The sequence below is a fragment of the Psittacula echo genome (genome assembly GCF_963264785.1).
Source record: "Psittacula echo genome assembly, chromosome: 12".
Classification (NCBI taxonomy): Eukaryota; Metazoa; Chordata; class Aves; order Psittaciformes; family Psittacidae; genus Psittacula; species Psittacula echo.
In genome coordinates this window covers 12,880,646-12,908,003 of record NC_137747.1, presented here as the reverse complement: position 1 = coordinate 12,908,003, position 27,358 = coordinate 12,880,646, and the positions used below count along the sequence as shown (strand labels likewise).

Below are 27,358 nucleotides of genomic sequence, written 5' to 3'. Positions count from 1 at the left end.
AGCTGGTGTGGTCCAGTAGCAAGAAACTCCAGTGTGAGAAGAGAAGGCTCCTTAAGGGGAGACCTTAGAGCAGCTCCAGTGCCTAAAGGGGCTGCAGGAAACCTGGAGAGGGGCTTGGGACAAGGGCCTGTAGGGACAACACAAGGGGAATGGCTTTAACCTGCCAGAGGGGAGACTGAGATGAGCTCTTAGGCAGAAGCTCTTCCCTGTGAGGGTGCTGAGGCGCTGGCCCAGGGTGCCCAGAGAAGCTGTGGCTGCCCCATCCCTGGCAGTGTTCAAGGCCAGGTTGGACACAGGGGCTTGGAGCAAGCTGCTCCAGTGGAAGGTGTCCCTGCCCGTGGCAGGGGTTGGAGCTGGATTAGCTTTAAGGTCCCTTCCAACCCAAACCAGGCTGGGGTTCTGTGATTCTATGACTGGGATAATTTCTGGAGCCCATTTGGCTTCTCTTTGATTTTCCCTTTGGGAATCCAGCACAGGGGCAGGGCTGGAGGCCAAGGCAGGCAGGAGAGCACCAAGTGTGCTGCTCCCTTCTCCACTGCCCTGCCATGCTCCTTCCTTCCTCTGCCACACTCAGCCTCTGGCTTTATGCTGCCACGGGATGCCTCAGTCACCCCAGAGACTTGCAGGGTTCCTATGAGGGCAGGTCCCACAGCCTTTGCTCACTCACTCCCCAACTCCCTTTTTGCCCATTTCACTTATCTGTGATGCTTCTGTACCTCCTGCTATTGGGAAATGGAGCCCAGGGCCTTACGGAGAAGGGCATTGTTCAGGCTTTAGATGAGGTTAAGGAGAGGTCTTGCTGCTGCCTGCAGGAGGAGTGGAGAAGGTGGAGCTGGACAATTAGAGGTGCACAGGAATGGGACAAGAGGCAACAGGGGCATGCTGGAACATGGCAGCATCTGACTTGGTGTAAAGGAAAGGCATTTCTACACAGAGAGGCTGTGAGAGCTCAGAACCATCCTGCTCTGAGTGGAGCTGGCTGGGCTGCCCTTCCTACTTAGGAGTTCCTGTGCTTCTGTGAAGCATCTTGTCTGCTGTGAAGGGCAGGGTTTACTTGCCCACAGTGTAATCTATTTTAAGTACTCAGCTCTCCCAGGAGGGGAACAGCATCAGGAAATCGTTTGCTTAAATATCCTCTTCTTCTTTTCCTCCCCTCCATACCTGCACCACACGGTGTCATTATGTGGGCTCTGGCACTCACTGCAGCACTGTGCTTGGGTCTATTTTGAGATGATGATGATGTGTTTGTTGTGTGCTGCTCCTTCAGCTGGGAGGCTCTGATGGAGGCCTGGCCTTTCCTTCCTGAGCCCTGCTTCCCACCAGGTCTGTGCATGGGCCAGTCTAAGGGTGATGCTGGGAGCTGGTTTTCACTGGTTGTGCTGAATGTAATGCAAGAAGTGGAAGCAGAGCCACAGAACAGCCTCAGGACGTGGGGGCTGAAAGATGCCACCCAGCACTGCACCTGCAGTCCTGATCCAGCTCTGGGGCAACAGCACAAGAGGGACGTGGAGCTGCTGGAGCGAGCCCAGAAGAGGCCATGGAGATGCTGCGAGGGCTGGAGCAGCTCTGCTCTGGAGCCAGGCTGAGAGAGCTGGGCTGGGGCAGCCTGGAGAAGAGAAGGCTCCTGAAGGGGAGACCTCAGAGCAGCTCCAGTGCCTAAAGGGGCTACAGGAAACGTGGAGAGGAGCTCTTTATGCGGTGTGTAACGGAGCTGGCCCTGCGTGCTGGGGGGGCAAACGCGCTCTCTCGCCTCCTGAGCAGTGGGTTCATTTTCCTCTCTGCCGCTCGGTGCTGTAGAGCACTGCCCGGTCCAACCCTGCTCCCCAGAGTGCCTCATTTCCTGGAGTGATTTCCAGCAGGAAACGCTGTTTCTGCCCCAAATCTCTTTATGATTTAACCTCTTTCACCCCACGCGGTGCCTGGCCGGGGTGTTCGTTACGGACACAAGTGCCGGGGGCCGAGCACAAGGAAACACCAGTCGTGTATCCAGTAATGGCTGGGGTGCTCGGTGCATCGGTACCGTGGTCACAGAGCATGGAACGTGTCCGTGCTGCCCCACAGGTGTGACGGGAGCAGCCTGGGTACCAGGGAATGATCAGGATAATTCCCACCAATGAAGCAACCGCGGCTCTGGGCTTGAGCAGTTCATATTGGTAACGGGCAGCTCAGCGCCGTTACCTTGCGCTATCGCGACAGCTCGGTCGCTCGCGACACGTTACCGCCACAGCCTGCTCCCGCTAACGTCAGCGCTCCCCGTGACGCCGCTTCCTGGTTCCGCCTGGGCTGACCGCACCTTCCCGCCGTGCTCCGCGCCGCGCTCGGGCCGCGACTACAACTCCCAGCATCCCCTGCGAGCCGCTACCACCCGCCGGCGCGGAGAGGCTGCCGCGGGGCACGCCGGGAGCTGTATGCGGGGGCGGAGGGGCGGGCTGAGGCGGGCGGGGTCGCGGAGCCCTGCGGGAGAGCGGCGGCCGGTCCGTGAGGAGGTTCGGAGAGAGGGGAGCGCGTACCGGGGCTCACGGCCGTGCTCGCAGCCCCCGCCTCACACAGTGGCCTCGGCGGCCCGGCCCGGCGCGGTGCAGCCATGTCGGGGCTCCTGGGGAAGCTGTTCGGGACGGGCGCCGGCGGGAAGGGCGCCGGGAAAGGCCCGTCCCCGCAGGAGGCGATCCAGCGGCTCCGCGACACGGAGGAGATGCTCAGCAAGAAGCAGGAGTTCCTGGAGAAGAAGATCGAGCAGGAGCTGGCGGCCGCCCGCAAGCACGGCACCAAGAACAAGCGCGGTGAGCGGTGGGGCCCGTCCACCGGCAGTGGCAGGGCTGGGCTCGGCTGCTCGGGCCGGGGGGGGCCGGGCACAGGCCCCGCTGTGTGGCCGCAGCCCCCTCCAGTGCTTGCGGCTGGCCCCGCCCCAGCGCGGCCCGTCCGCAACCTGGGGAAGGGAAGGGCAGCCCTAGTCTGGGGGTGACTAACGCGGGGCCGCGTCACTGCTGCCTGGAACCGTGTCGTAAGGGTGCCTGGCTCCTCTGAGCGAGGTCCGGGTTCCGCTTCGCGGTGCCTTGTTTCAGGGAGAGGCGAAGCGAGGCCGGTTGTTGCTGCTGTGTGCAGGAGCAGTGGGGAGAGCAGCGCACCCGTGCGGAATCAGGCCTTGTTTTACTGTGTTGTTTTTGCTTCCAACAAGAAAAACTCCATACCAAAACTCCGCTGAATTTGAGGATTTGGTTAAATATGCTTTTATTGTTGTCAGGGAGCCCTAAAGCTGTATGCGGCTTGTAAATGGATATTAGAAACTGGTGTTTACTGGTGGAACCTGGTCTTCCTTGGGGGTAGTCTAGCTGTGCATTTACAAGCTGTGCTTGATATGCCTAAAGGGGCTGCAGGAAACCTGGAGAGGGGCTTTGGACAAGGGCCTGTAGGGCCAGGCCAAGGGGAATGGCTTTAACCTGCCAGAGGGGAGACTGAGATGAGCTCTTAGGCAGAAGCTCTTCCCTGTGAGGGTGCTGAGGCGCTGGCACAGGGTGCCCAGAGAAGCTGTGGCTGCCCCATCCCTGGCAGTGTTCAAGGCCAGGTTGGACACAGGGGCTTGGAGCAAGCTGCTCTAGTGGAAGGTGTCCCTGCCCATGGCAGGAGGTTGGAACTGGAGGAGCTTTAAGGTCCCTTCCAACATAAGCCAGTCTGTGTGTTAGTGGTCTGCCAGCCTGAAGACAAGAAGTGAGTTGTCATCTTGGATATTTCAGTGCTTAGCTGAGCTTCTTCCTTGTTCTGCAGTGGTTGTTAAAAGTGATGCCTTCAGGAAAGCAGAGTTTGCTTTGTGTCAGTGTTGCCCTCTCTGTGCTGGGTGACAGCAGGAGGTCCAGCTCTGGCTGTGTAGCTGTGTCTCCAGCTCTTGGCCAAGTAGCAGGGGTTAATTTACAGTAATTACTGATAAGTTTCTGCTTCATATCACTCCTTTGGTCAGTATTTTACACCTCCTTTCACACTTCAGAACAGTCTGTTACACCAGGGCTGCTGCTTGTGCTGTGTTTGAGCACCCAAGAGTGTGGTTGGGTTTGGCAGCAGGGACTGTGACAGAGGCCTCGCTTCTGGTACCCCAGGTGTCTTCTGAAGGACTCAGCAAAGCCTGACTTCAGGCTTGACCGAGTTAACTTCTAAATCACATTTATTACAACAGTTTTAGTAAGTCGGAGTTTCTGGTACAGTTTTGAACCTAGGAGAAGAACTGAGCTTAAAAGGAGAACTAAAATCTATCTCTTTCTACCTTTCCCCTTCTTCAGTTTCTGCATCTTCTGTCTTAACAGTGGTCCTGTTGAACTTCTTCTAAACTTCTCTTTCTGCTGCTGGTTGTTGCAGTCTTTGTTGTGCTCTGCTGTAATGTCGTCTCTCTCACTGCCTTTCTGTGCATGCTGCCCTTCTGTGTGCTCTGGAGCACTTTGGGCAGTGGAAGGATTAAGTTTCTTTGGGGGTGGAGGAAGGAGCAAAACCTGCCCATTCACTGGCAGGATTCTGGGTCAGGCTAATTGAGGTCTGCAGAAGAACAAGATCCTGGTGAGTAATCAAGGAGCTGTGAAAGGAGAAGGGCTGGGGATGGGCTTCTGCTGGAAAACAAGCCGTCTGTTTTTCTAGAGGACTCCTGCAACTAAGCGGCCACCTTTTACTACTGGGCTGCTCTAAAGGCACCTGATACCTGCTTGCTGGGGAGTGAGGTCCCCTCAGCACAGACTGAGGGGCTGCTTACTTATCCCAGTCACCAGCTGAGCTCCAGCACACTGCACTTTTAATATGCAGTTGTTTGGGTTTTTCCATCTCTGGCTTCAGGCTGGTTTATAATCCAGGAATTACCTAATTTTGATGCAGAGTCACTTAAATCCATAAATAATTGAAGTGAAAATAAAAATATGTTGGTTTATATGTACAAGTCTGTCTTTTTAATGGAAACACTTTGATATAGTTGAAATATTTTAGGTAAAACCAATCAAAAGCAACTAACCAGATATTAGTTTTTAAGTTTTAAGCCTGAGGAATCCTTAAGCTTTGTTAGTTCTCCAAGACTTGAGCATTTTACTCCTTCTGTATATCACTGCTGTCCATAGGGAAGTGCACTGTGGGTGATGTCTGTGTAATGCTCAAATGGCCAGAAGAACGCACGCGTCTGCTGCAGTGGGGCAGGGAGCTCACCTGAAAGCTACCTGGGAAAACCTGGAATGCTGTGTCTGTTTTCTCAGAGGAAAGCTGGCTTCTGCCACACTTGGGGTGAGGAGAGGAAACGTTCCCTGCTCCGCAGCACACTGTGGGATTGTTTGGGTGCCAAGTGAGCCGTGTCTCTAAAGGCTCATTGAGTAATTCCTGCTGCACTTCTGGAGTCTAAGGATAGCACAGAAACTTAGAGGCTTCTGGCAGGGTTTTCTTAAGGATGAACTTACTATATATGTATATTTTTCACAACCTGCATTTAGGATATCCATGCTGTACAACCAGCCAACTCCTCATGAAACTGAAGTTAAAAGCCTAACTCTCTGGTGTAGATTTCCTCAGTCTGTGCTGTTTCCTGGCATGAGAGGCTTTTAGTATTTATTTAACAGTGCCTTTTTTCTGGGTCTTCCTGTTCTTTCCTGGCTGCACAGATGTGGCACGTCTGTGACCACTGTGGCTTCTGAGGGAGCTCAAGTCATTTCAGTCTTCTTTTGCTTTTTTTATTCACTCTGATGGTTCCTTCTCATTAGTCCACAATATGGGGCCAGACTGAGTGAGCTGGGCTGCTTCAGCCTGGAGAAGAAAAGGCTCTAGGGGGACCTTAGAGCAACTCCAGTGCCTAAAGGGGCTGCAAGAAACCTGGAGAGGGGCTTTGGACAAGGGCCTGTAGGGACAGGCCAAGGGGAATGGCTTGAACCTGCCAGAGGGGAGACTGAGATGAGCTCTTAGGCAGAAGCTCTTCCCTGTGAGGGTGCTGAGGCGCTGGCCCAGGGTGCCCAGAGAAGCTGTGGCTGCCCCATCCCTGGCAGTGTTGAAGGCCAGGTTGGACACAGGGGCTTGGAGCAAGCTGCTCCAGTGGAAGGTGTCCCTGCCCGTGGCAGGGGTTGGGACTGGATGAGCTTTAGGGTCCTTTCCAGGCCAAACCATTCTATGATAATATCAAAATAGCTCCTAGGGCAGGAAGAGGTCAACAGACTTCAAGTGTTAGGTTGGTGTGAGGCCCCTCAGCTGCTTGTGCAGCGTGTTAGGGGGACCACGGTTATGGCTTTAATGTGCATGGTGGTTTTTATCCATAGGATGAAAAACTGCTGAGAAGAAGGCTGACAGATCTCTTTAGAAGGGTTTCTTGAGAAGATGCGGGTTGATGTTCCCTGTTCTGGGAAGAGCTGGGCTTATGTTGTGTTTTCGTTTATGTTCTCATGGAAATATTCGGTGTTCTTTTGAGAACAGCACACAGTTGGGTGGTTATCTTACTTTTTCTTCCTTTTTCCTCAAGAGACTCCTCAACACCTTTAGCAGCAGCACACGATGGTGTGAACACCGCTCAGCCAGTGTCCCCCTGGAGTTTAAATGGCTTCAAAATAGGTGTTGCTTTAACAAAAGAAGTGGCAGCTCTGAGCTCAGCGGTTTGGGAGTGCTGTGCTGCTGCTGCAGCCTTTCATTCCGCTCCAGTTTGTCCATATGGAGGCGGTTCATCACACAGGCATACTTTATCAGGCACTCAAACTTTACAAACCAAACCAAACTGCTGGATCTTGCCAGGGTTATGAAGTTCTGGGGCTCAGTATTCGATTTCAGCATAGCTCAAGCTGATCTTAATCTCTCTTGCTCCAGTTTTACTCCTTTCCTTGTGGCTATTGCCTGGTCACACGAAGCCAAGCTGCCAGGGGAGCACATGCAAAGAAGCTACAGGTTAGTTCCTTGATCTCCACCTACTTACAGAATCGCAGAACCATACAGCACTGCAGCACCCTCACAGGGAAGAACTTCTGCCTGTTCTGTTCTAATCTCCCCTCTGTCAGGATAAAGCCATTCCACCTTGTTCTGTCCCTACAGGCCCTTGTAAAAAGTCCCTCTCCAGACTGGGGGCTCCTTCTCGTTTTGGAAATAACAATTCCAGAATCTGTTTCTAGTGGAAACCCAAAGCTCCAGTTATATCTCGATATTAAAATTACAGTAGGGAAAGGAACCTGACTCTGTCCTGTGGTGCCATTTTCATAAGTAGTCCATTCTAGACTTTAGATCAGTGTGAACCAGTGCAGTTAAGTTCCTGCCTGCCACTAGATTTTACCTTTTGTCCACAAAGACCAGAATGGGTGACAAGCTAATATCATGCCAACATGCAGCAAATACACTCAGGCTTAACAAGAGGCTGACATTTCATTATCTCCTGTCAGCTGTGTTTTTTGTCGGGCAGTGGGTTTAATGCTCTGGTGTCAAAGTTTCTCTTTCACTGTAATTTAATAGAACATTTTTTTAGCTCTGGTGACTGGGTACACAAAATGGATGCAAACCCACTCCTGTATAATTCAGGCTGTTCCTGGAAAGAGAACACTCCTATGCTCCACCCTGCATGAAATCAAACAAACAAGAGGGCTGGGTGTAGGCTGAAGCCAAAAGCCAGGATTTTGTGCCCACCTCCAGCTTACCATAAATCACAGGGCTGCCACAGGTAAGTCAGTTCAGCTGATCTGATGGAAAATGAGCTGTTCACCATCCCCCTGCCTCTTTTTAATCTGTCACATCAGTCTGCTGCTCTGATTTGCCTGTTGCTGTGTCTGGAACTGCCTCTTTCAGTAGCAGCTGAGTTAGTTAACTAGAAACTAACTAGTTAGTAACATGCTGCTGATGCTTAGTGATGTGGCTGTGGAACCACCACTGGCTTATGCTGAGTGATGTGGCTGCCACAAGCTGCCTTTTCCTGCCTGTTCCTCTTGTGCTGGTGTTAGCACTGGCGTAGGCAGTGCATGAGGTGGATTACTTTGCTGATCCAGCCAAAACTAAACTCTTTAAAAAAGAAAAGGTTGTTTTCTGCACTTAATCACATAAACACTGGGGCTGGCAGGGGAGGGAGCCGGGAATGTGGCTGGAAGGATGAGGGCAGTTCCTGCCTGTCCTGCTTGGTCAGCTTAGAGGCACTGTTTGTGATAAAATGGATGTGATGTGAGTGTGATCTCCTAGGCAGGGGCCCAGGTGACTATTCAGTAACACTAGAAGCTCCTGCATGATGCTGTGGGCAGTTTTGTGTAGCAGTTTGAGTAGTTCAGAATATTGCACCAAGCAGGAATTCAAGGAACAGAAAACTGCAGCCTCAGGCCTGGCTACAGGTAGAGACTTTAATGACCATAGTGGAAGGGCTTAGACATTAATGGATTGCTTCCAAAAGTGCTTTTAAGGTCCTGCTTGATATTTGGCAAGACAAGTGATCTCTGTTTCCAGAGTCAAATACAATGAACCTGGTTTTGTTTCCATGATGCTGATGCAGGGGAAGCAGGAGTCCTACAGCAAACATTATCCAGCCCTTCTTTTAGTACTTCATTCTGCTGTGTTTTAAGTCATAGTCTAATGTGAAATACATCTTTGAGTTCCAGGTGCTTAAGCATAAACCAGGACTTCTGCAAGAGAACTGACAGCAGTGCTGGTTGAGTCCTTCATCTCCCCTGAGATGAATGAGTTGAGCATTAACCACCTCTCTTGGGAAAAGTGCAATAATTCCTCTGAAATAGGTGTTTAAAAAGGCAAAACTTGTAGTTTGTAATTCTGCCCTACCTGTGTTTAACAAAGGCTTTTGGAGAGTGATTGCTGGAGTATAGAACAGGAATGGGGGGAGTCTCAAACACCTTTTAAAACAACTTTAAAGAGTGGTATAAATAAAACCAAAACTCCCTGTGTTTCTGCCAGATGTATTAGGAACTGAATTTGATGCAGTACATCCTTCCTCTGTCCCTGTTCTCTATCAAGCACTGTCAGAAGGGAAGTCTGGCACGTTTGCAGCTGCCTACTTTGGTTTTGTTACCTTTTTCTCTCCAAATGTGCTCATGTTGGATTCTAGAATCAATTTAAGCTCCAGGCCCAGATACTGAATCCTGCTGAAGGAGTGCTGGTTCAAAGCTGGAATTTGCAGGTGATGCGTGTTGTTAACTTGCTGTGACTCCTTTAGGCTTGTGCAGAAAGCTGCTAGGTTGTTTCTCACCAGCAGAATTAGTGCTGAGCTGTGCAGTGTGTATCTCAACCAGGATGTTATTGCGCTTTGCACTTGTATCATTCAGGCCTGTCAATTCCTTCTGGCTTGTTCTGGCTGGATTTTGATGGGAACCATGTGCTCGTAACTTGGGCTTCATCTGGGCTGAGCAGCAGGATTGCAGCTGGACCTGCTGGGATGTCAGGGATGGCTGGATGCTGGGTGCTCAGGTACACTCCATGGTGCAGTCTGCAGTGCTGCTGGGCACACAGGTCACTGTAAGAAAGGTGTTACATTGGGGCTTGGAAATCAGAGAGGTCACTGCTCCTTACCTGACAAATCCCAGTGCTTCCAGGCCTGAAGGGATGGGGAAGGCCATGGCCATGCTTCATTGCTGAGCAGGGGATTAACTGAACACAGAGAAGGGAGGGATGGTGTCACACCAGGAGGAGCCTGCAGCCAGTGCTGTCCAGGAAAAGGATTATTGGTTGTTTTGCAGTTGCTCTTTGGTTTGGCATTCAGGAATGACCTACACAGGAGGGTATCACCACCTCTGAGCTCTTGTAGTTGCCTGTTCTACTGGACTGAATGGACACGTTTGCAAGACTTGTGTTGCAGCTCTGCACGTCCACAGGCCTCTGTGCCTGCTTTTCTGGTAGCCCCCTCTCCTGCCTGCAGAGATGCTCTGCATTGCTCTTGTATGCTTGTTCTTGCTGGAGGCAGCAGCAGGCTGGAGATGCTCTGTTAGCACTCACTGGGTCTGGCTGGGAAGAGACCACTGTGATGATTCTGGGAGCTTTTTGCTCTCCCTGTGAAATCCCATCTGTTTTGGAAAAAACAAAGTTGTTAACGTTGCCCTGTCTGGTTTTTGAGGCAGTGTGTGCTGCTTGTTCCGGAGACTTTGCATGGGATGTGGTGTGAGCAGGGAGGATGTGGCCTGACCTGCAGCCAGGAAGGCTCCAAAAGACAGAGTGTGGGAAGGGGGTCTAAAGTAAAATCCTGTTGTTCACTCACTGCACTTAAAACTGGGTGATTTTTGCAAAACAAGCAACTTGCATGTTTTCCATGAAGTTTGCAGCCAGTTGTCCAGTAAACTGGACACAAAGTGCCTGAAACAAAAAGGATACAGTTGAAGGGTGCTAAATAGGCCATGTCAGATGTTGATAAACCTTTGCTTTCCCTCAGACAAGCCAAGGCCGCAGCACTTGATAAGGAGGTTAGTTCTGTAATCATCGCAGTGGAGTCTTTGACCAGAAGCAGCATCACAGTTGCTGAAGATGTTGGCAGATGAGACAGCTCTGCTTGCAAGGATGTGCTCAGGTTGCAGGTGAGGAGCCTTCCCTGTGGCCAGTACTGAGGGCAGTGAAATGGCCACAGTGAGCTCCTGCTGGTGGGAACATGGGAGAGCACAAGTTGCCCTAGTGATGCTTGGTGCCTGGCTGTGGCAAAGGCAGTAATAGTCCTGCCCATGATGTCCTTGCACTTGGAGGCCCGGCTGGGAAAGGTCTGCTGTGGCTTCCTCCGGGTTCACTGTTGGAGTGAAGCCTTGCCAGCAACCATTTTTATAGGGGCAAATATAAGAATAGGGTAATGATACAGACAGTGGTTGTCTTGAAAATCTTGTCCTGATTGGCAGCAAATGATTGAAGTTTGGGGTTGTCCAAATAGCCATCCCTTTGGCACACACTGAGACATGCATGCTGATTCTTGTGTGCAGCAAGTGAGGGCTGAGCTCAGAACAGGTTTTCATGACTGCTGCATTTCTCATTCCGAACTTCTTCACCAGCCTATGCTCCTGCAGACCTTGCCTCCCCCAGGTCAGGGAGCCTGCTCAGCAAGTGCTGTCAGTCCAACTGATGCTCCATCCTGGGCTGTGCTGCTGCACCTTGCAGATCAGATCTGGAGCCATAACCAGACATAACCTTCCACTGCAGCTACTCTCCAGCCAGCAATTGCTTCCAAACAGAATACAAGATGAACAGGGCTCTGTCCCCAGTCCCTCATCCGATAGCTGTGATGTGTTGAGGTCAAGAATTGGTTTAGACACCAGGTAATCCAAGAGGCTTGGCAGTGTGGTCACCACCCTGCAGGCACAAACCTCCTCAGGTGGCTGTGTAACTGCATCTTGAGCTCATTTGGGTTACTGCCAGGTTCCTCTATGCTTTCAAAGGCTTGCAGTATCTTTCACTGTAAAACCTGACATTTTGGAGTCCCTCTTTTATAACGTCAGCTATGTTGGCTCTTCCACTAATGTGGTGCTGTGTTACATGTTACCAAACATCCACATTGTATGTGCTTTTCATGGCTTGGCAGGAGCTTATCCAGGTTTAAGGATGTCATGTTTACTTCCAGGTGACTGCACTGAGGTGGCTCGGATGTAGTGGAACTGAAAAGGAGCACAAAGGCCAGGGTGACAGCAACATCAGCCAGTGGTATTCAGAAACTTGCAGTGATTTTGGTTAGTTATGAAAGAAATCAAGTTGTTATAAAGCAAATTTCATTGTGGGCTGGCTACAAACTGTGGACAGTCACTGCAATCCCCCCTGAATAACATGTGTTGATGTCATCCCCATGGTGGGCTCAGCACGGGCAATGTCCTGTGAGGAAACCCAGTGGTAGAAAGTCTCTTCTGGGAAGTGCTTCCCTGGCAGCACCGTTGGCTCCAGGAGCTGGGCACTACTGAAGGGAGCAGGATCGCCACGAGGAAATGCAGTTCTGGCCTCAGGAGGTGCACTGCAGTGTGGCCAGTTACGTGTCTGGAGGGAGATTCAAGTACAAGTGAATTTTTTGATTGAAATAAATACGGTTTCTCTTATTTGCTTTAGAACTTCTGGGTTTCTAGAGGTTTGTAGTTTTGACTTTTCTCCTTTCTTCGTTAGTGCTGGAATCTGAGCATACGTAAAATAAGTTTTCGTATCTCCAAACGGCAGAACTTCACCAGATGAGATGTTAAGAGAAGTGCTAAATACTGTGACAGCCTCAACGAAATTCTTAGACTTGGCAACACTCTAATAGTAATTGCCCAAAGCTGGAAAATGCCTGATGGATTAACCCAGGCAGCCGTTGGCTTCATTCCCCAGGAATTAAAGGTCTCAAAATGGGTCACTAAGGGTAGAATCTTCTGAGTTCTGTGACTTAATCGCAAAAATAGTGTTAAGCATAAGGAATTTGGTTGGCTGGGGATTTCCCTGTGAGAAGAGTGCAGTTTTCTGCAATCCCAGCCTGGTTTGTTTTGGAAGGGAACTTAAAGCTTATCCAGCTCCAACCCCTGCCACAGGCAGGGACACCTTCCACTGGAGCAGCTTGCTCCAAGCCCTGTGTCCAACCTGGCCTTGAACACTGCCAGGGATGGGGCAGCCACAGCTTCTCTGGGCACCCTGTGCCAGCGCCTCAGCACCCTCACAGGGAGGAGCTTCTGCCTAAGAGCTCCTCTCAGTCTCCCCTCTGTGAGGTTAAAGCCGTTCCCCTTGGCCTGTCATTATATTACTCTGTTTCAGGAACATCACTGTAGTCACGGATTCTGACCTTTGGAAACATGCTTTCTGTGCTCCACATGAAAATGGCTGTGTGTGACTAGTTCATAATGAGGGAGCGTGACAAGGAAGTGCGTTACACTTCCAGCCTTGCGTGTCAGCCATGGCATGTGAGACGACATCAACTGCTGGTGCAAAGATCGAGCTGATGCTGCTCAGAGCACTGAGCAGTGCTGCAGTCACTGAAGGAGGTGGTGGTTACTGTTTGCTGTGGGTATTGCATGGATCAAAGCTGTGATTGCTGGTGTACTTTTTCCACTTCACATTTTTATAGCTGTTTAGACCAGGAGTGATTATTGTTGTTTAATCTCTTGCACAATAGACTAAATGTTCCGGCACTGCTTTGCTCAAGAGGAAGTTGTAATCTTGTGTTTTAAGTACAGATAGGACAGAAATCTTCTTCTAAGAAGTTTGGTAAGATTAATGGAATTTATATCTACCTTTTTAGCTGCTTGAAGTACTGGAGGACATTTTGTGAATTGCTTTAATTTGCCTTTTTGCTTCCTAGGAATTTTTTTGAGACATTGTAAGCACTTTGCTAGTTCTCAGTAGAATGAGAGATGGGAGTTGGTGCCTAAGGTTGAGCTCCTCCACTGCAGGCAAGACAGTCAGTGACTTCTTACACCTCCTGGTGCCTCTTGTTTATCCCAGTTCAGGGGCAGTGAGGATGTTGGTTGTGATTAAATTTGCTGCTGAGGCAAATGCCAGGAAGATGGAGCGGTATCTTCAGGAGCAGCAAGAATAATGATGCTTCTTTCTGTTGAGCACATTGCAGATGGATGCACAGTGCAATGTGCCAGGCAACAGGAAGCGGAGCATCTCAATCATCTTTAGTGTCTGGGCTTTCTGCTGGAGACCCCCCGATCTGGGGAGCTCCTCTGCAGGTATCTTGCACTCTTCATTTTGGTGTGTCTGGTGGTTGGTGTACATAATAATATGTGAGGCTGCTCTGGAACTTTTTCATCCCATATGAATACAGCTGGTGTCCTTCTGCAGTGCTGTCTCTGCTGCTGCCATTTCTTCTCTCGTTTGTCAGAGACAAGGTAAGAATTAGATGTGAAATAAAGTTATATTCCCCCTCAGTTGGAGTTACTAGCCCACGTGTCTTCTTCTTGTTGAGAAGCCTTTTACTTTAGATATGAATGATTTTCAGCACATATTTGCAGAGGCAGCAACCAGTGGGGTTAAACTCTGGGTTCATAAACACATGGACCTTGGTTACAGGTCTGGTTTTGAATTCAGTGAAACTCTTCAGTTATATTCCCAGTTTTCCCCAGTGTTCTTTGAAGTAACTGGGCCTCCTGGTCCTCTCAAGTTGAGACATGTTTTTGCCAGCAAAATCTGGAGTTGCCAGGATGTAGAAGTCTGAAGTTCTTCCTTGTTTGTATCTACAGATCTATGTTTCTACTAGTGATATTTAAGAGCATTAATTTCTACTAGTGATATTTTAAAGCATTAATGCAATAGAATTGCTGTATGTGTAAATAGCCCATTAACACTACTTGTCCTCAAGTACAGAAGCAGTACTTACTTGCAGGAGGGCTGCTGATTTTTAACTAAATCACACATATGTTCGTAGTCAATTTTTCCTCTGTGAATGCAGTACCATATAGTAAAAATATTTTTATTATCTTGCAGCTTCTTATCACAGTGGGGGTTTTTCTTATTTCACTTAAAATGCTGTAAATATTGCAAGGAAAATATGAAGATTTATAATGGTTATGTTAATAATAATTATATACAGGTTGAAATACTTCAAAACCACATAGAATCATAGAGACTGGTTTGTGTTGGAAGGGACCTTAAAATTCATCCAGCTCCAACCCCTGCCACAGGCAGGGACACCTTCCACTAGAGCAGCTTGCTCCAAGCCCCTGTGTCCAACCTGGCCTTCAACACTGCCAGGGATGGGGCAGCCACAGCTTCTCTGGGCACCCTGGGCCAGCGCCTCAGCACCCTCACAGGGAAGAACTGCTTCCTTGTATCTAACCTGAACTTCCCCTGTTTCTGTTCAAACCCATCACCCTTTGTCCTATTGCTACGGTCCCTGATGAGGAGTCCTTCTCCAGCATTCTTGTTGCCCCCTTTAGATACTGGAAGCTGCTCTGAGGTCTCCACGCAGCTTCTCCTCTCCAGGCTGAACAGCCCCAACTTTCTCAGCCTGTTTTCATACAGGAGGTGCTCCAGCCCCTGAGCATCCTCGTGGCCTCCTCTGGACTTGCTCCAACAGCTCCATGTCCTTCTTGTGTTGAGGACACCAGAACTGCACACAGCGCTGCAAGTACACTCATGAGAGCAGTGTAGAGGGGCAGGATCTCTTCCTTTGACCTGCTGTCACGCTGCTTTTGATGCAGCCCAGGATACATGAAATGGAATTCTTACAGATAGCATTTCTTGATAGCAAAGTGGAGTTATTTGGGTGAGCAGTCATGCTTTACACACAATGCTGAGAGAGGAGGAGAGCCTGGCTACATGACTCCACTGTTTTCACTTGTGAATGTGCACTACTCAAACCATAACACCAGTTCCTGCTTATCAGTCCTGTCGGAGGGCTGGGTGTTCCTCTGGTAGGCAGAATGATGAAACGCTCTTGTTGTTCACCCTGGACAAACAGGAAGTGTGAAACTGCTGAAATTTCTGGAGGGATCTATCATAGAAGTGCAAATCAATAGGAAATTTCAAATAGTCATTTGAAGTTCATCAGCTGAAGACTAAATAAATAAAACTCCCTCAATGTCAGACAAATACACCCTCACAAAACCCAACCAACAGAAAACCCCAAAACAGAGGAAGAAATTGCTTTTTATGTATTATAAAATATTGTGTATTAAAAAGGCTGTTAAGTGGTCTTCAAATGTACTTTAATATGTGTTCTTTCATTCAGGTTGTTGTGTCAGTCAGTCCAAATCCATCTGCTTTTGACTCAGCTGCTGTTGTACTGGACTTACTCCTCTTTGGGAGCTGGTGTTTCCTTTGTGAGATTCTCTGTTTGAAAAGGACCTGCAGAGGTTAAAGTCTGGTGTCATTAACGCTGAGCCATTTTCTATTGCTTTGCCGGTGGAAAAGGGGACATAAATTATTGAAATCCATTTGAAGTGGTCAAAGCTCTGTGCTGAAATCTTTATGAACAAAAATTGGCTCCAGCATCCCAGTCATAGCTGATAATAAAGACAATGATCATATCAAAGTGTCACATGGAGAAGCTCATTTTGAGCGTAGTCACTGTCTCCTGATGGATGACAGGAGTCACCCAGGTAGTGTTAACTGTATTACCTTTAATTTAATTGTAATCACATATATAACTGCTCTTCCCCAGTGAATGCCTCATACTTTCTGCTGAAAACTTTACTAAAATTCAAATAAAATACAACTAAGTGTTATCTGCTTGGGGTTTTTTTTGAGGCTATTTTAAGTGCATGCAATTCATAATGCACATTGTACTTAGGAGCTAGACCACACACTGTGCTTGTTAGTGATAAGGTACAGGTTGTAAAGGTGGTGTAAAATACTGAGTGATTACTGGCAGGTTCTTGCTATCATCTTGGAAAACAAATTGCCATGGCATGAGCAGATCTTTCTGCTGTCATTCGATCTGCATTGGTTCATTAAGTGAAGGTTATCTTAAATGGTAAGCTTCTTTTTAATAGGAAATTTGAAGTCTACCAGCAGTTTTCTCTGTTCCCATCAGTTATCTAATCCCTGGCTGTTGAGCAGGTTAGGAGAGTAATTTGTCAGTTTGTTGTTGTAAAATGGTTCAGCAACTACTGTCTTCTCCTGATACTAATGGGCTTATAAGTAATAGGGCTATAACATGTAGAGACCTTCTAACAGTCTTCCATTTATCTTCTAACAGTGCCTAAAGAGGCTACAGGAAACCTGGAGAGGGGCTTGGGACAAGGGCCTGTAGGAACAGGAGAAGGGGAATGGCTTTAACCTGCCAGAGGGGAGACTGAGATGAGCTCTTAGGCAGAAGCTCTTCCCTGTGAGGGTGCTGAGGCGCTGGCCCAGGGTGCCCAGAGAAGCTGTGGCTGCCCCATCCCTGGCAGTGTTGAAGGCCAGGTTGGACACAGGGGCTTGGAGCAAGCTGCTCCAGTGGAAGGTGTCCCTGCCTGTGGCAGGGGTTGGAGCTGGATGAGCGTTAAGTTCCCTTCCAAAACGCAAACCATTCCATGAAATTTCAAGAGTAAGTTAATCCCAAGCCAAAGGCAGGATGCTCTGGGAGGAGAAACTTGTGGTGTCACTGAGCACTTTCCCTGGAGCATCCCTTCACACCAAGGGAAGGCTGCTCATGGGACAGTGAGTGCTGACCAGACACTGCCTGTCACCTCTCTGTACCTGTTCCTGATGTGCAGGTTCCTCTGCACCTGAACTCTGACTAGGCTGGAGAATAAAGGCTTTAAACTTAATATATGGTCACAGGTCCTGCTGAAGTGGTTCCACAGCAGTTAAAGCTGGCTATTAAATGATGCTGCCTACCTATGTAATTACTATCTTGGCAGCAGTAAAGGTATCATTAGGGGTGTGGAGCCCAAGGGTTGCCTCTTCCATGGCTGCCTGATGTGACAGCAGCCCTCATGAAGAGCAGAGATGGGCCGTGTTGCACTTGGACTTGAAAGGCACATCCATTTCTTGCATGTGTGTGATGCCAGAGACTGTGTTTGTAGCCTGTTGTCTCTGGTTCCTATTTATTTCAAATTCTGGTAACTTCTGTTTTTTGGAGAAAAAGAGCCAATGCCATTCCCATCTGGTGAAGTACTGAGAGCTTTGACTTCAATGAAAACTTAAAATGGGTTTATTTCTCTTGTAGTACCTAAGATTTCAGTAGGGTTTATGCTGTTGGTATAGACTCTTTGGAGGAAAAAAGGTGCAGCTGCTCACTAGTTTCAGAAATCAGTGCTTAAATAGGAGAGTAGAGACAAAGTAGCTGTAGATAAGAACAGAGTCACCTCCTTGGATCTACACCTCTGTCAGGTATCCCCATCCTGTAAGGTATGTGAAGTATGATGGCAACATATGGAACAGCTGCAGGTCTGTTGTCTTTCCTGACACTGACTGGTGCTGGTCCTGCATTTCAAGCAGGATTCTGTGGCTCTTCCCCCTTGCCTGTGTTTGGCTGGGAAATGGCCCCTGGCTCCCATTGCTGCCTCTAGATGGACCCTTACTATAAAAATTCCTTGTGAGCTCTGAGCTTGGGGTGTTGATGTGGTGCTCATCCAGAAAGAGCTGCAAATTGGGCAGTCAGGCCTCAGAGATTGAAAACTGACTTAACTGCAATGGTCTTAAACAAACATGCTTGAGGATGCTGCGAGGGCTGGAGCAGCTCTGCTCTGGAGCCAGGCTGAGAGAGCTGGGCTGGTTCAGCCTGGAGAAGAGAAGGCTCCTGAAGGGGAGACCTTAGAGCAGCTCCAGTGCCTAAAGGGGCTGCAGGAAACCTGGAGAGGGGCTTGGGACAAGGGCCTGTAGGGACAGGCCAAGGGGAATGGCTTTAACCTGCCAGAGGGGAGACTGAGATGAGCTCTTAGGCAGAAGCTCTTCCCTGTGAGGGTGCTGAGGCGCTGGCACAGGGTGCCCAGAGAAGCTGTGGCTGCCCCATCCCTGGCAGTGTTCAAGGCCAGGTTGGACACAGGGCTTGGAGCAAGCTGCTCTAGTGGAAGGTGTCCCTGCCTGTGGCAGGGGTTGGAGCTGGATGAGCTGTAAGGTCCCTTCCAACACAAACCAGGCTGGATTCTGTGAATGTGAGTGTCCTAAATTAACTTGTTTTTTTGTTAACTTTTAAGCTTAATAAAACCTTCCAGTTATAAACAAGAACTTTACATTAAAAGCTGGTTAAGCTGGAAACCTAGCTGAAAATAAATTGCAGGAAGCTGTGATCATCTTATTTGAGGCCCTGAATACCTTGTTCCACATTCCTTAGTGCTTTAAGCTGCAAAAAATGGCAATCCCTTGTGTAAGATTTTCCTCAGCACAGAAGCTCATTTATCACTTTGATGTTAATCGACCTGTGCTAAATATTTATTCCAAACTGCCCAGACACAGAAACTCTCTGCGATGCCCTGTGCATAGTGTTGGGGCTGTGGAGCAGTCCTTGCTGCATTTAGGCTACTGAAATAGGCATTTCATAGAGGAGGTTGAGCAGGGGCTGGAGCAGTGCTGCAGCTTGCACCCAGGTGGGAGAGTTGTGCTGTCTTCAGGGCTTGCAGTGGATCCCTGCTCTGCTGCGCAAGCTGGAGGGCTATGTACGGTGCTTGTAAAAGCAGGAACCTTGATCTCTATCTACAAGTGATAGATGAATGAAGGAAAGGATTTCTAACACAGAGTGGAGGCTGGCAGTGCATTCTGGTACACTTGAACTGGTGTGTGTGGGAAAGGGAGGGCATAGGGTCACAGTCCTGAATACGAGCTCATCACAAGCTCTTTTACAATGATTCTTGCAGTGTTTGGTGTCTGAGCAGCTTGTTTTCAAAGTACATAAGCAGCTAAACTGTAGCTGTTCTCAGAGAAAGCTGCAGTGGGGAGCTGTACATAAATTGTAGTTTACTTGGGCTTGTCTAATGGTTGTAAAATCTATGGGTTTGCCAGTAATTCTCCATGATGCACAAAATCCTCCATAAAGAATGTCTAATTGCTGACACTTCCCCAGCATCTGTCACTACATAACCACAACCCATTAACAGCTTTATCTTTGAGTAAGAAAACTTTATATATCCTTAATAAAGCCATTACTACAGAATTAACCAGACTAAATACACCAGCAATGTGTTGCTCAGCACTTTGTGATCTGGCATAAAGCTGGAACGTGTCAGATGATGTTTGTGTTGTGCTTGATTCCGCAGAGCAAATGCTGTCATGTGTTACAGAGAACCCCAGGCCTGTTCCCACTCCTGTCAGATGAGGCTGGATGTGGGACTGGACCCAGAGTACTGGAGAGATTAACTGGTTGTTGGAGTGAAAGGCAATGAAGGGGCTTATTTGGGTCTTCGGGTTCTGCTGGAACAGTCAAGGTGACCTGTGCTCTGTGGTTTCAGTCGCTTCTGCTGCATCAGCCTGTGTGACTCTGTCCTTGGCAGCCTCGGCAGTGCCTTCACAAAGTACTTCTTCATTCTCTCATACATCAGTGTAATTCTAAAGTAATCAAATCGAGCATATTCACAGCTAGTTGTAGAACTGAAGATATGTGTAGGGTTGTGGGTGCCAGGGCATCATCTTGAAGGACTGTCAAGCTTCTCTTGATGGCATCTGACAAAGTGCAGAGTGGCTGCAGGACCAGTCTGCTTTAGGAGAGGAGCTACTTCATGTGTATTACAGGACCATACTCATCATGTCACAAACTTACCCCCTCGGAGCAGAGATAAGGGAAGCTGTCTGCTCTTGGGATTTCCTGCTTCACTCCAGGAAGTCTGCAAAGGTCTGAGATAACGTCACTTAGAGATTGAAAGGTCCAAAGCCTTTTTTTGCCACCATTCCTGGTGCATGTGACTGAGTTTTGGGAGGTCACAACATGGATTTTCAGCAGAGCTGATCCTGTGTCATGTTAACTGTTTCCTGCTGGGAGTCTCATGGAGATGTAGAGCACTGAAGGAGTGAAGTGTGCATGTGGCTGAGTTCAGGAACCGGGAGCAGGGCTGGCAGGACAGAGCTTGTGTCCACACTGAGGTTGTGAAGTACACAGGGCTTGGAGCAAGCTGCTCTCGCGGCAAGTGTCCCTGCCTGTGGCAGGGGGTTGGAACTGGATGAGCTTTAAGGTCCCTTCCAACCCAAAACATACTGTGATTACATGACCAAGATTGTGATTACATGACCAAGACTGTCATGCAGTGAACGAGTCTGTTCGTATCAAGAGGAGAAGTAGAAACACCACGAAGGGAAGCTGTACTTGGGTCTTACTCCATGTTATACTTGGTGTTGGTCTGTCAGCGCTCAGGGCTTGGTAGGTTTTGCACACACTGCAGCTCCTACCAAAGCTTTTAGCCACATACAGTGCAGATCAGATGCAGATGCAGTTTGTGTTCACTGGCAGTGTTTTGGGAACAGTGTTGTACCTGTTGCCTGTCTGGGTGTCTTGGGAAGAGCTCGCTGTTGGCTGTTGTCGTCCATTGGGTGCATACCTGTCAGTGCATACCTGTCTGGGTGGGGTGGAGCTGAGCTTGGAGAAGTCTTAACCTGTGCAGCGAGTTGGACCAGTCCTCCTGCAGTGGTGGATCCCTGTTGGGTGTGGAGCCCTGCGTTGGTGCTCTCGTGGGTGGGCTCTTCTTGCAAGAGCTTGCATTGTACAACTGCTTGTGAGCAGCAAATGGCTCAAACTACTTTCAGTGCTGGCATCTCTCTTCTCATGTCCATCAGTAGAGACTGCTGTGTGGACAGGACCTTGGAGTAATAGGGAACATGCACAAAGCTTGTTTTTATAGAAATTCTTCTAGATATATACAAAATGTGCATTTCAAAGCATTAAGCAGCAAAGCTGAAGAAACACTTGGTTTGTATTTGAATGAGCTGCTCCTGTAGGAACCTGTTGCAGCTCCATAACCTGACCTGGCAGGAGCTGCACCAGCAGCTGTGCCCTGATGTGTTGGAGTGATGGTGAACAAGGATGTTTTTAGGTGGCTCAGCTTGACTATTGAACCTGCTGGGTTTTGTAGTGTAGCCTCTGGTTTGTGGTTTGTTATGATTGATCCTTGAGTAGTTTCTTGGCATGCTCCTTCATGTGACAGGCGGTGGGCAGCAAGCATCTGGCCACCTTTAAACAGCTTTGTTGCAGGAGGTGAACACAAGGGTTGGGCAACTTAGTTTATCTAGGAAGAAGAGTGGACAACAAGCAATAGAATGTGCAATATACTCCTCTGTGCTGAGTGGCATTTGGGACAAGATGTGAATGGCTTTTTGGACATAAGTCTCACAAATCCTTCCCTTTTCTTTGTTGTTCAGCTGCTCTTCAGGCCCTGAAACGTAAGAAGAGGTACGAGAAGCAGCTTGCACAGATAGATGGCACGTTATCAACAATTGAATTTCAGAGGGAAGCCCTTGAGAATGCCAACACGAACACTGAAGTGCTTAAGAACATGGGGTTTGCTGCTAAAGCTATGAAAGCTGCTCATGACAACATGTAAGTTATTCTCTTTTGCATCTTTCCATAGGACCTTTAGTTTGTTGTTTGTTTGAGCTGCTAAATGCCAAGTGTTTCATAACCAAAGGTAGAGCTAGAGGAGCTAAATCTTCTTTTAAAATGCTCTAACTTAAGCTAAAATACTAGATATACTTTGATATTGAACAAAATATGCAAGTATCATGATTTCTTAGTTTCCTATGGTTTTATACAGCACAAAGCTGCTGGTTTTGTCCAAAAGAGAGCTAGCACAAGTGTAGTCTAAAGCAGATGGGAGGGTGCACCAGTTACAGATCCATCTAGTAGCAACAAGCATTTTAAGCCTCAAGGGAAGACTTTAATGTCTTTCTGTGCAGTGGAGTTTGTGTTTGTAGCAGTAATTAAAGGTAAACTGCATTGTGGGAATCTTGTACTTGCTCCAGAAGCATATTATAGATGTAATAATGCTGGATGAGGGAACAGAGCAGTTTATTATTAATAATGGTAGTGCAGAAGAAAACCTCTTCGTATGAAGGCTCTGTATATAAATGCTGTGAGCCAAGCTGCAAGGGCAAAGTAAAATGCACATGCACAGTTTTGTTGAGATGGGGATAACATTCAGACTTGCGTGCAAAATGTATTTTGGGAAAGGACCTCATAAATATCACCATGGTGTGGTGTCTCTGCAGAACCCAAGAAATAAAGCCTGAAGCATCTCTTGGGAAAGTGCCTGATTCTATTGAACTCTTTCCTTTCTTTTCCAGGGATATTGATAAAGTAGATGAATTAATGCAGGACATTGCAGAACAGCAAGAGCTGGCAGATGAGATTTCAACAGCCATCTCGAAGCCAGTAGGATTTGGGGAAGAATTTGATGAGGTATGCTTGAAATTTGCCTCTCGATATCATAGAATCATTTATGGTGGAAAAGAGCCTTAAGCTCATTGAGCCCAACTGTTAACCCAACACTGCCAAGGCCACTAAACCATGTCCCTAAGCATCACTTCTACATGTCTTTTAAATACCCCCAGGGATACTGACTCATATGAGATCTTTCTTTTAAGATCTACCTATTGCATGTGTCCAGGTGTAGTTCTAGGGTATAAGTCCTCTCCTAGAACCTGTTACTGGCTGTTCTTACAGTGCATACAACAGCTGTGGCCCTGACTTTCTGCTGAGAATGCTCTGATTTGTGAATGAACTTAGATTTCTTCTTCCCTTCACTGCTTTCCTCACCCACCGAGAGCTCATGTACAGGAATTCAGGCTCCTCATCTTCTCACTTTGCTCTCATCCTGTACATTTAAGCTATTCTCTTTAATAATACGACCATCTAAACCTACTTGCTATTAAATATGACTTAAAGTTTCTTCTTTTTTTTCTTCTTTTTCCTCCTTTAAAACCCTAGGATGAACTTATGGCAGAACTAGAGGAACTAGAACAAGAAGAACTAGACAAAAACCTGCTGGAAATAAGTGGTCCCGAGACAGTACCACTACCAAATGTGCCCTCAATATCAATACCATCAAAGCCAGGTATGGATGGAGTTTTACCAGAAACATCTTGGATTGTTTCAAAGTATGTTTATTGCAACTGCCAGCTCCTCAGACGTGAGAGATGTAACTGCAGGCAATGCAGAGAAGTTGCTTCATGAATCACAAATACATCTAGCGCTGTTTCTCCTTGGGGGTAACCTGCCTTTCAGAACCATGCAAATGAATATCCATCACAGGAACAGTTATTATCTCTTCTAGCACTACCAGTTTATCCACAGCGTGGGTGATGCTCAGTGTAGAGTGGAGATGTATTAAAAGGAAGCCTTCTGCCAGTAGCTACTGGCCCAGCAGGGAGGTAATCTTGACAGACATCCTAAGGGAGAAAAAAAGGGAATGGAGAGTGAATGAGCTCTTGGAATTAGTCCCAGGCTGGTGCAGATTCCCACACTGAACCATGCTTCCTGGCTGCTGCTTTGGTTTTTAACTTGATCACAGCTTTTGGTTGGAACTAAGCTCAGAGTCCCCTTTGGGGATAGCTGTTGGTGCCTCTGAGGTTTGCATGTGCTCAAGCCAGATGGTACCAAACTTTGGGTCATCCCAGTCTTAAAAGCACATATATCTTGGAAATCTTAGTGTGATGATGTTACATGGGGAATGGGCAGGAAATGTTCATATTTACACAGGCAGTTCAAAGCTGCTGTTAAATGTGAACTACTCTTCTATGCACTAGAAGTAATACCTCATGAAATATCCCTGAGCTGGAATACCTCTGGCATGCATTAATGGATATGACACTCTACTAGCCTGTTTCGCTGAATCTGCCTTAGTGTGTGATGAATAAGTTGTAGACTTTATGGCTCCAATTCATGTGTTTACCTAAATAAAAAAAGCCCAAAACAACAGTGGTTGAAGGTAGTCCCAGTTGGTCAGTGTGTCTGTAATTATATTGCTTAAAAAGACTTAGGCAACATCAGACACTGCCAAACAGCAAAGTTCTGCTTTAGGTGGCATGCTGTGAAGTTTGCTCCTTGTGTCTTTATATTCTTCTCTTATGACAGAATTGATAGAGTGTTTTCCTTGTTGTGTCTTGGTTGGCAGCATTGCTGACAAGTGATGGTGAGAGGGGAGTAGGTTCTATCAAAATAGCTTAAATCTGAGCCTTCATCTAGCTTCAGATCCAAAAGCAGGAGAAATAGATGAAATAAACATGTGCCTTTTCATTTGATTTCCTAGCTGGTTAAATGGTTTTTGTGCTCTAAAGAGTCTTTGAGTATGGGCATTAAACCATACTGACTTGAACCCAAGTACACCCAAATACGTAATATTCTTGCATTATATTAGGTAGAGGTGACTCTGCACTAGTAAGAGGCTTTGTAATTGTGCACATATTTAACTGTACAGCATAAGACTTATGTAGACAGAGCACTTCCTAAAATAATAAAAATAATACAAATTATGAGCATTTTTGTAGTAAAAATGCTGAGTATAAAACTCAGTGTTTTATAGGCTTTATGTTAAGCTGCTTTTGAATGGAAATTAGAATTCCATTACTGTATTTAAAGGGCATCCTACTTAAATAAAACTGCTCCAAGGCTGACATTTGGGAAACTCTGGGGTTCTGGGATGGTGCTGGGTGGGGATTTGGTGTGGCTTTGCTTTTGTTTTTTTAACCTCAATTGTTTGTCACTTAAAATTGACTTCATAGACGCTGGGATTAAAGGTTTACTTTTGCCCATCATAAGTCAGACTTTCAAAGCGGCTACCTCACCTAACAAGGCATTAGAAAGAAGTAATGTGCCTTCTGCAGCGGAGCTGCCTCTGTTACCTCCTTTTCAGTCACTGAATGGAAAATGCTCGTGAGCTTTCCTGCTTTTCCAGCTCTCAGGAGCTGTCTGGATTTTGACTTAATTGGTCTGAATGAGAAACTTTCAGCTGTTGCCTGTCAGCTGAGTTGATGTCAGAAAGAATTGAGGGAAAAGCTGGTTTTGTTTAAGGGAGACTGGAAGAGCTTAATATAGCAAACCAAATTCCAAACTTGGACAAATGCTAGGTCTGGAGTTTGCCTTAGAGCTGACTCAGTGCTCTTTTACACAGATGTTTAATTGGGAATGACATAAACCATTTTGAGTAGGAATTATTTGACCCCTTTTTTTTCCTTTGAAGCAAAACCATTGCAGCTATTTCTGGGTTAAAACCTTTTTGCTCAGTTAATGGTTTGATCTCCAGAGACTGAATTTGTCCCATTATGAGAAATTGCAGCATTGGCACCCCTGGAAGGACCAGAAGTGATAGCAAGGCAGTGCTGCTCAACATTCCCATCCAACCTGCTGCTAGAGGAGGGCAGTAGCACATACCCATAGTTAGTTCTTCAGCCCCTTGAGGGGCTTGAACTGTCATGAGAGTTGGAGGTCTCCAGATTCTATACCTGGCTAGACCAAATCACACTAGAATCATAGAATCCCAGAGTGGTTTGGGTTGGAAAGGACCTTAAGATCATCCACTTCCAACCCCCTGTCATGGGCAGGAGCGCCTCACACAAGACCATGTCACCCAAGGCTCTGTCCAACCTGGCCTTGAACACTGCCAAGGATGGGGCAGCCGCAGCTTCTCTGGGCACCCTGTGCCAGTGCCTCAGCACCCTCACAGGGAAGAACTTCTTCCTTATATCTAACCTGAACTTCCCCCGGTTTGGTTTGAACCCATCACCCCTTGTCCTATCACTGCAGTCCCTGATGAAGAGTCTCATTTGTTGCCCTCTGAAGCCTTCATGATGGAATAAGGAGTTAAGTTTTTATGGGGGAAACGTTGTAAACCGGGATGAATTTCTGTAAGAAACTGTGTCCCCCTGAGAGGGGCTCAGAAGCTGAAGGCTTGGGGTCTGCTGGAGACTGATGGAAAGCAACAGACACCACTGGTCACATATATTACCCTTCATGCAGTCCGTGTTCCTCCATGTAAGCTGCTGGTTTTCCACTTGAAGTGGTAGTATCAGGAAATTCAGCCCGTGCTGATTTCTCCGGAAGGCACCTTTTACTTCAGTTCTTGTGTGGTTTTTATCCTCTGCTGGCGTTTGGTGCTTCATGGATTGGTTTGGTCAGTGGCACAGAGGCTTCTCTATTGCAAAGAATCACGTTCTGCCAAGATTCTCACTCATGTTTCCTTTTAATGTTTTGCAGCCAAGAAGAAAGAGGAAGAGGAGGATGATGACATGAAAGAGCTGGAAGCTTGGGCAGGAACCATGTAACCACAACAGTAACCGGCTGGCAAAAGACTTTGATTACCTATTCTGGGTGCAAATGTGTTGTGTTGAGGAGAAAGCATAAGCAAAATGTCTTTATCTTTAATTTTAACCCGAAGCAGTGGGAGCTGCATTGCTGTTTTCTGCGTAGCATGGTCTGCACAAAGGAAAGAGAGAGGAGCAGAGGGAATTGCCTGTGGTTTAGACGGTTGAATTGCTGTATAAAAAGGTCTTTGCAAAATCAAAACATTCAGCTTTTGGACTGTGCTGCTGCCACTGCTGGATCTTCATCTGCAGACTTTGGGCCATATTGAATTGAAGTCAGCTGAAAAAAGAACACTCTGTCATTTTAAGTCAGTTTAAGTGTGTCTAGAAGTCTTGTAAGGCATTTCCAAACCAGGACAAGTCGTAAGCCACCATCGGCTTCTTATTGTGTTTAGGTGCAAGAATGCTTTAGGTTTTTAGTTCTTTGCAAGTTCTATTTATATCCCTTGACTGATGTGTGGCCAGCCTTGTGTTTGTCACTGCAGCAACCTAGTCACTACTCCCATTTCAATTGGTCAGGAGGCTTTGCAATTGGCAGATGCTATCTTGGAAGTAGGGAAGGTTTCAGTTTCAGTTGTACATTTTTCTACCTAGCACTACAATGTCGATTGCTTTTTTGTGATAATTCATAACCCATTCAGGTACATGCACACAATTATTTTAATTAAGAAACTACTATGGATTGCACTGTATTAAATATCTCGATTAATTTTCACCTGGGGCTATTGGTGTCAGTTCTTTTGTGGTGTTTAATCTGGCTGTAACTTAACCTGCAGTTTGGCCTCTTCCTACACAAGTAACATATGGTGTTTAAAGCTAGTTG

General features: G+C 47.4%; 1 protein-coding gene across 1 annotated transcript; it reads left to right on the top strand.

Annotated features, from left to right (window-relative positions):
• Positions 1-2,431: 2,431 nt before the first annotated feature.
• On the top strand, positions 2,432-27,250 carry CHMP4B (charged multivesicular body protein 4B). Its single transcript, XM_080627582.1, has 5 exons — positions 2,432-2,780; positions 21,601-21,778; positions 22,522-22,636; positions 23,165-23,291; positions 26,429-27,250. Exons 1-5 carry the CDS (start codon positions 2,585-2,587, stop codon positions 26,494-26,496), a joined length of 684 nt encoding a protein of 227 aa, XP_080483708.1. The 5' UTR covers positions 2,432-2,584; the 3' UTR covers positions 26,497-27,250.
• The last annotated feature ends 108 nt before the right edge of the window (positions 27,251-27,358 follow it).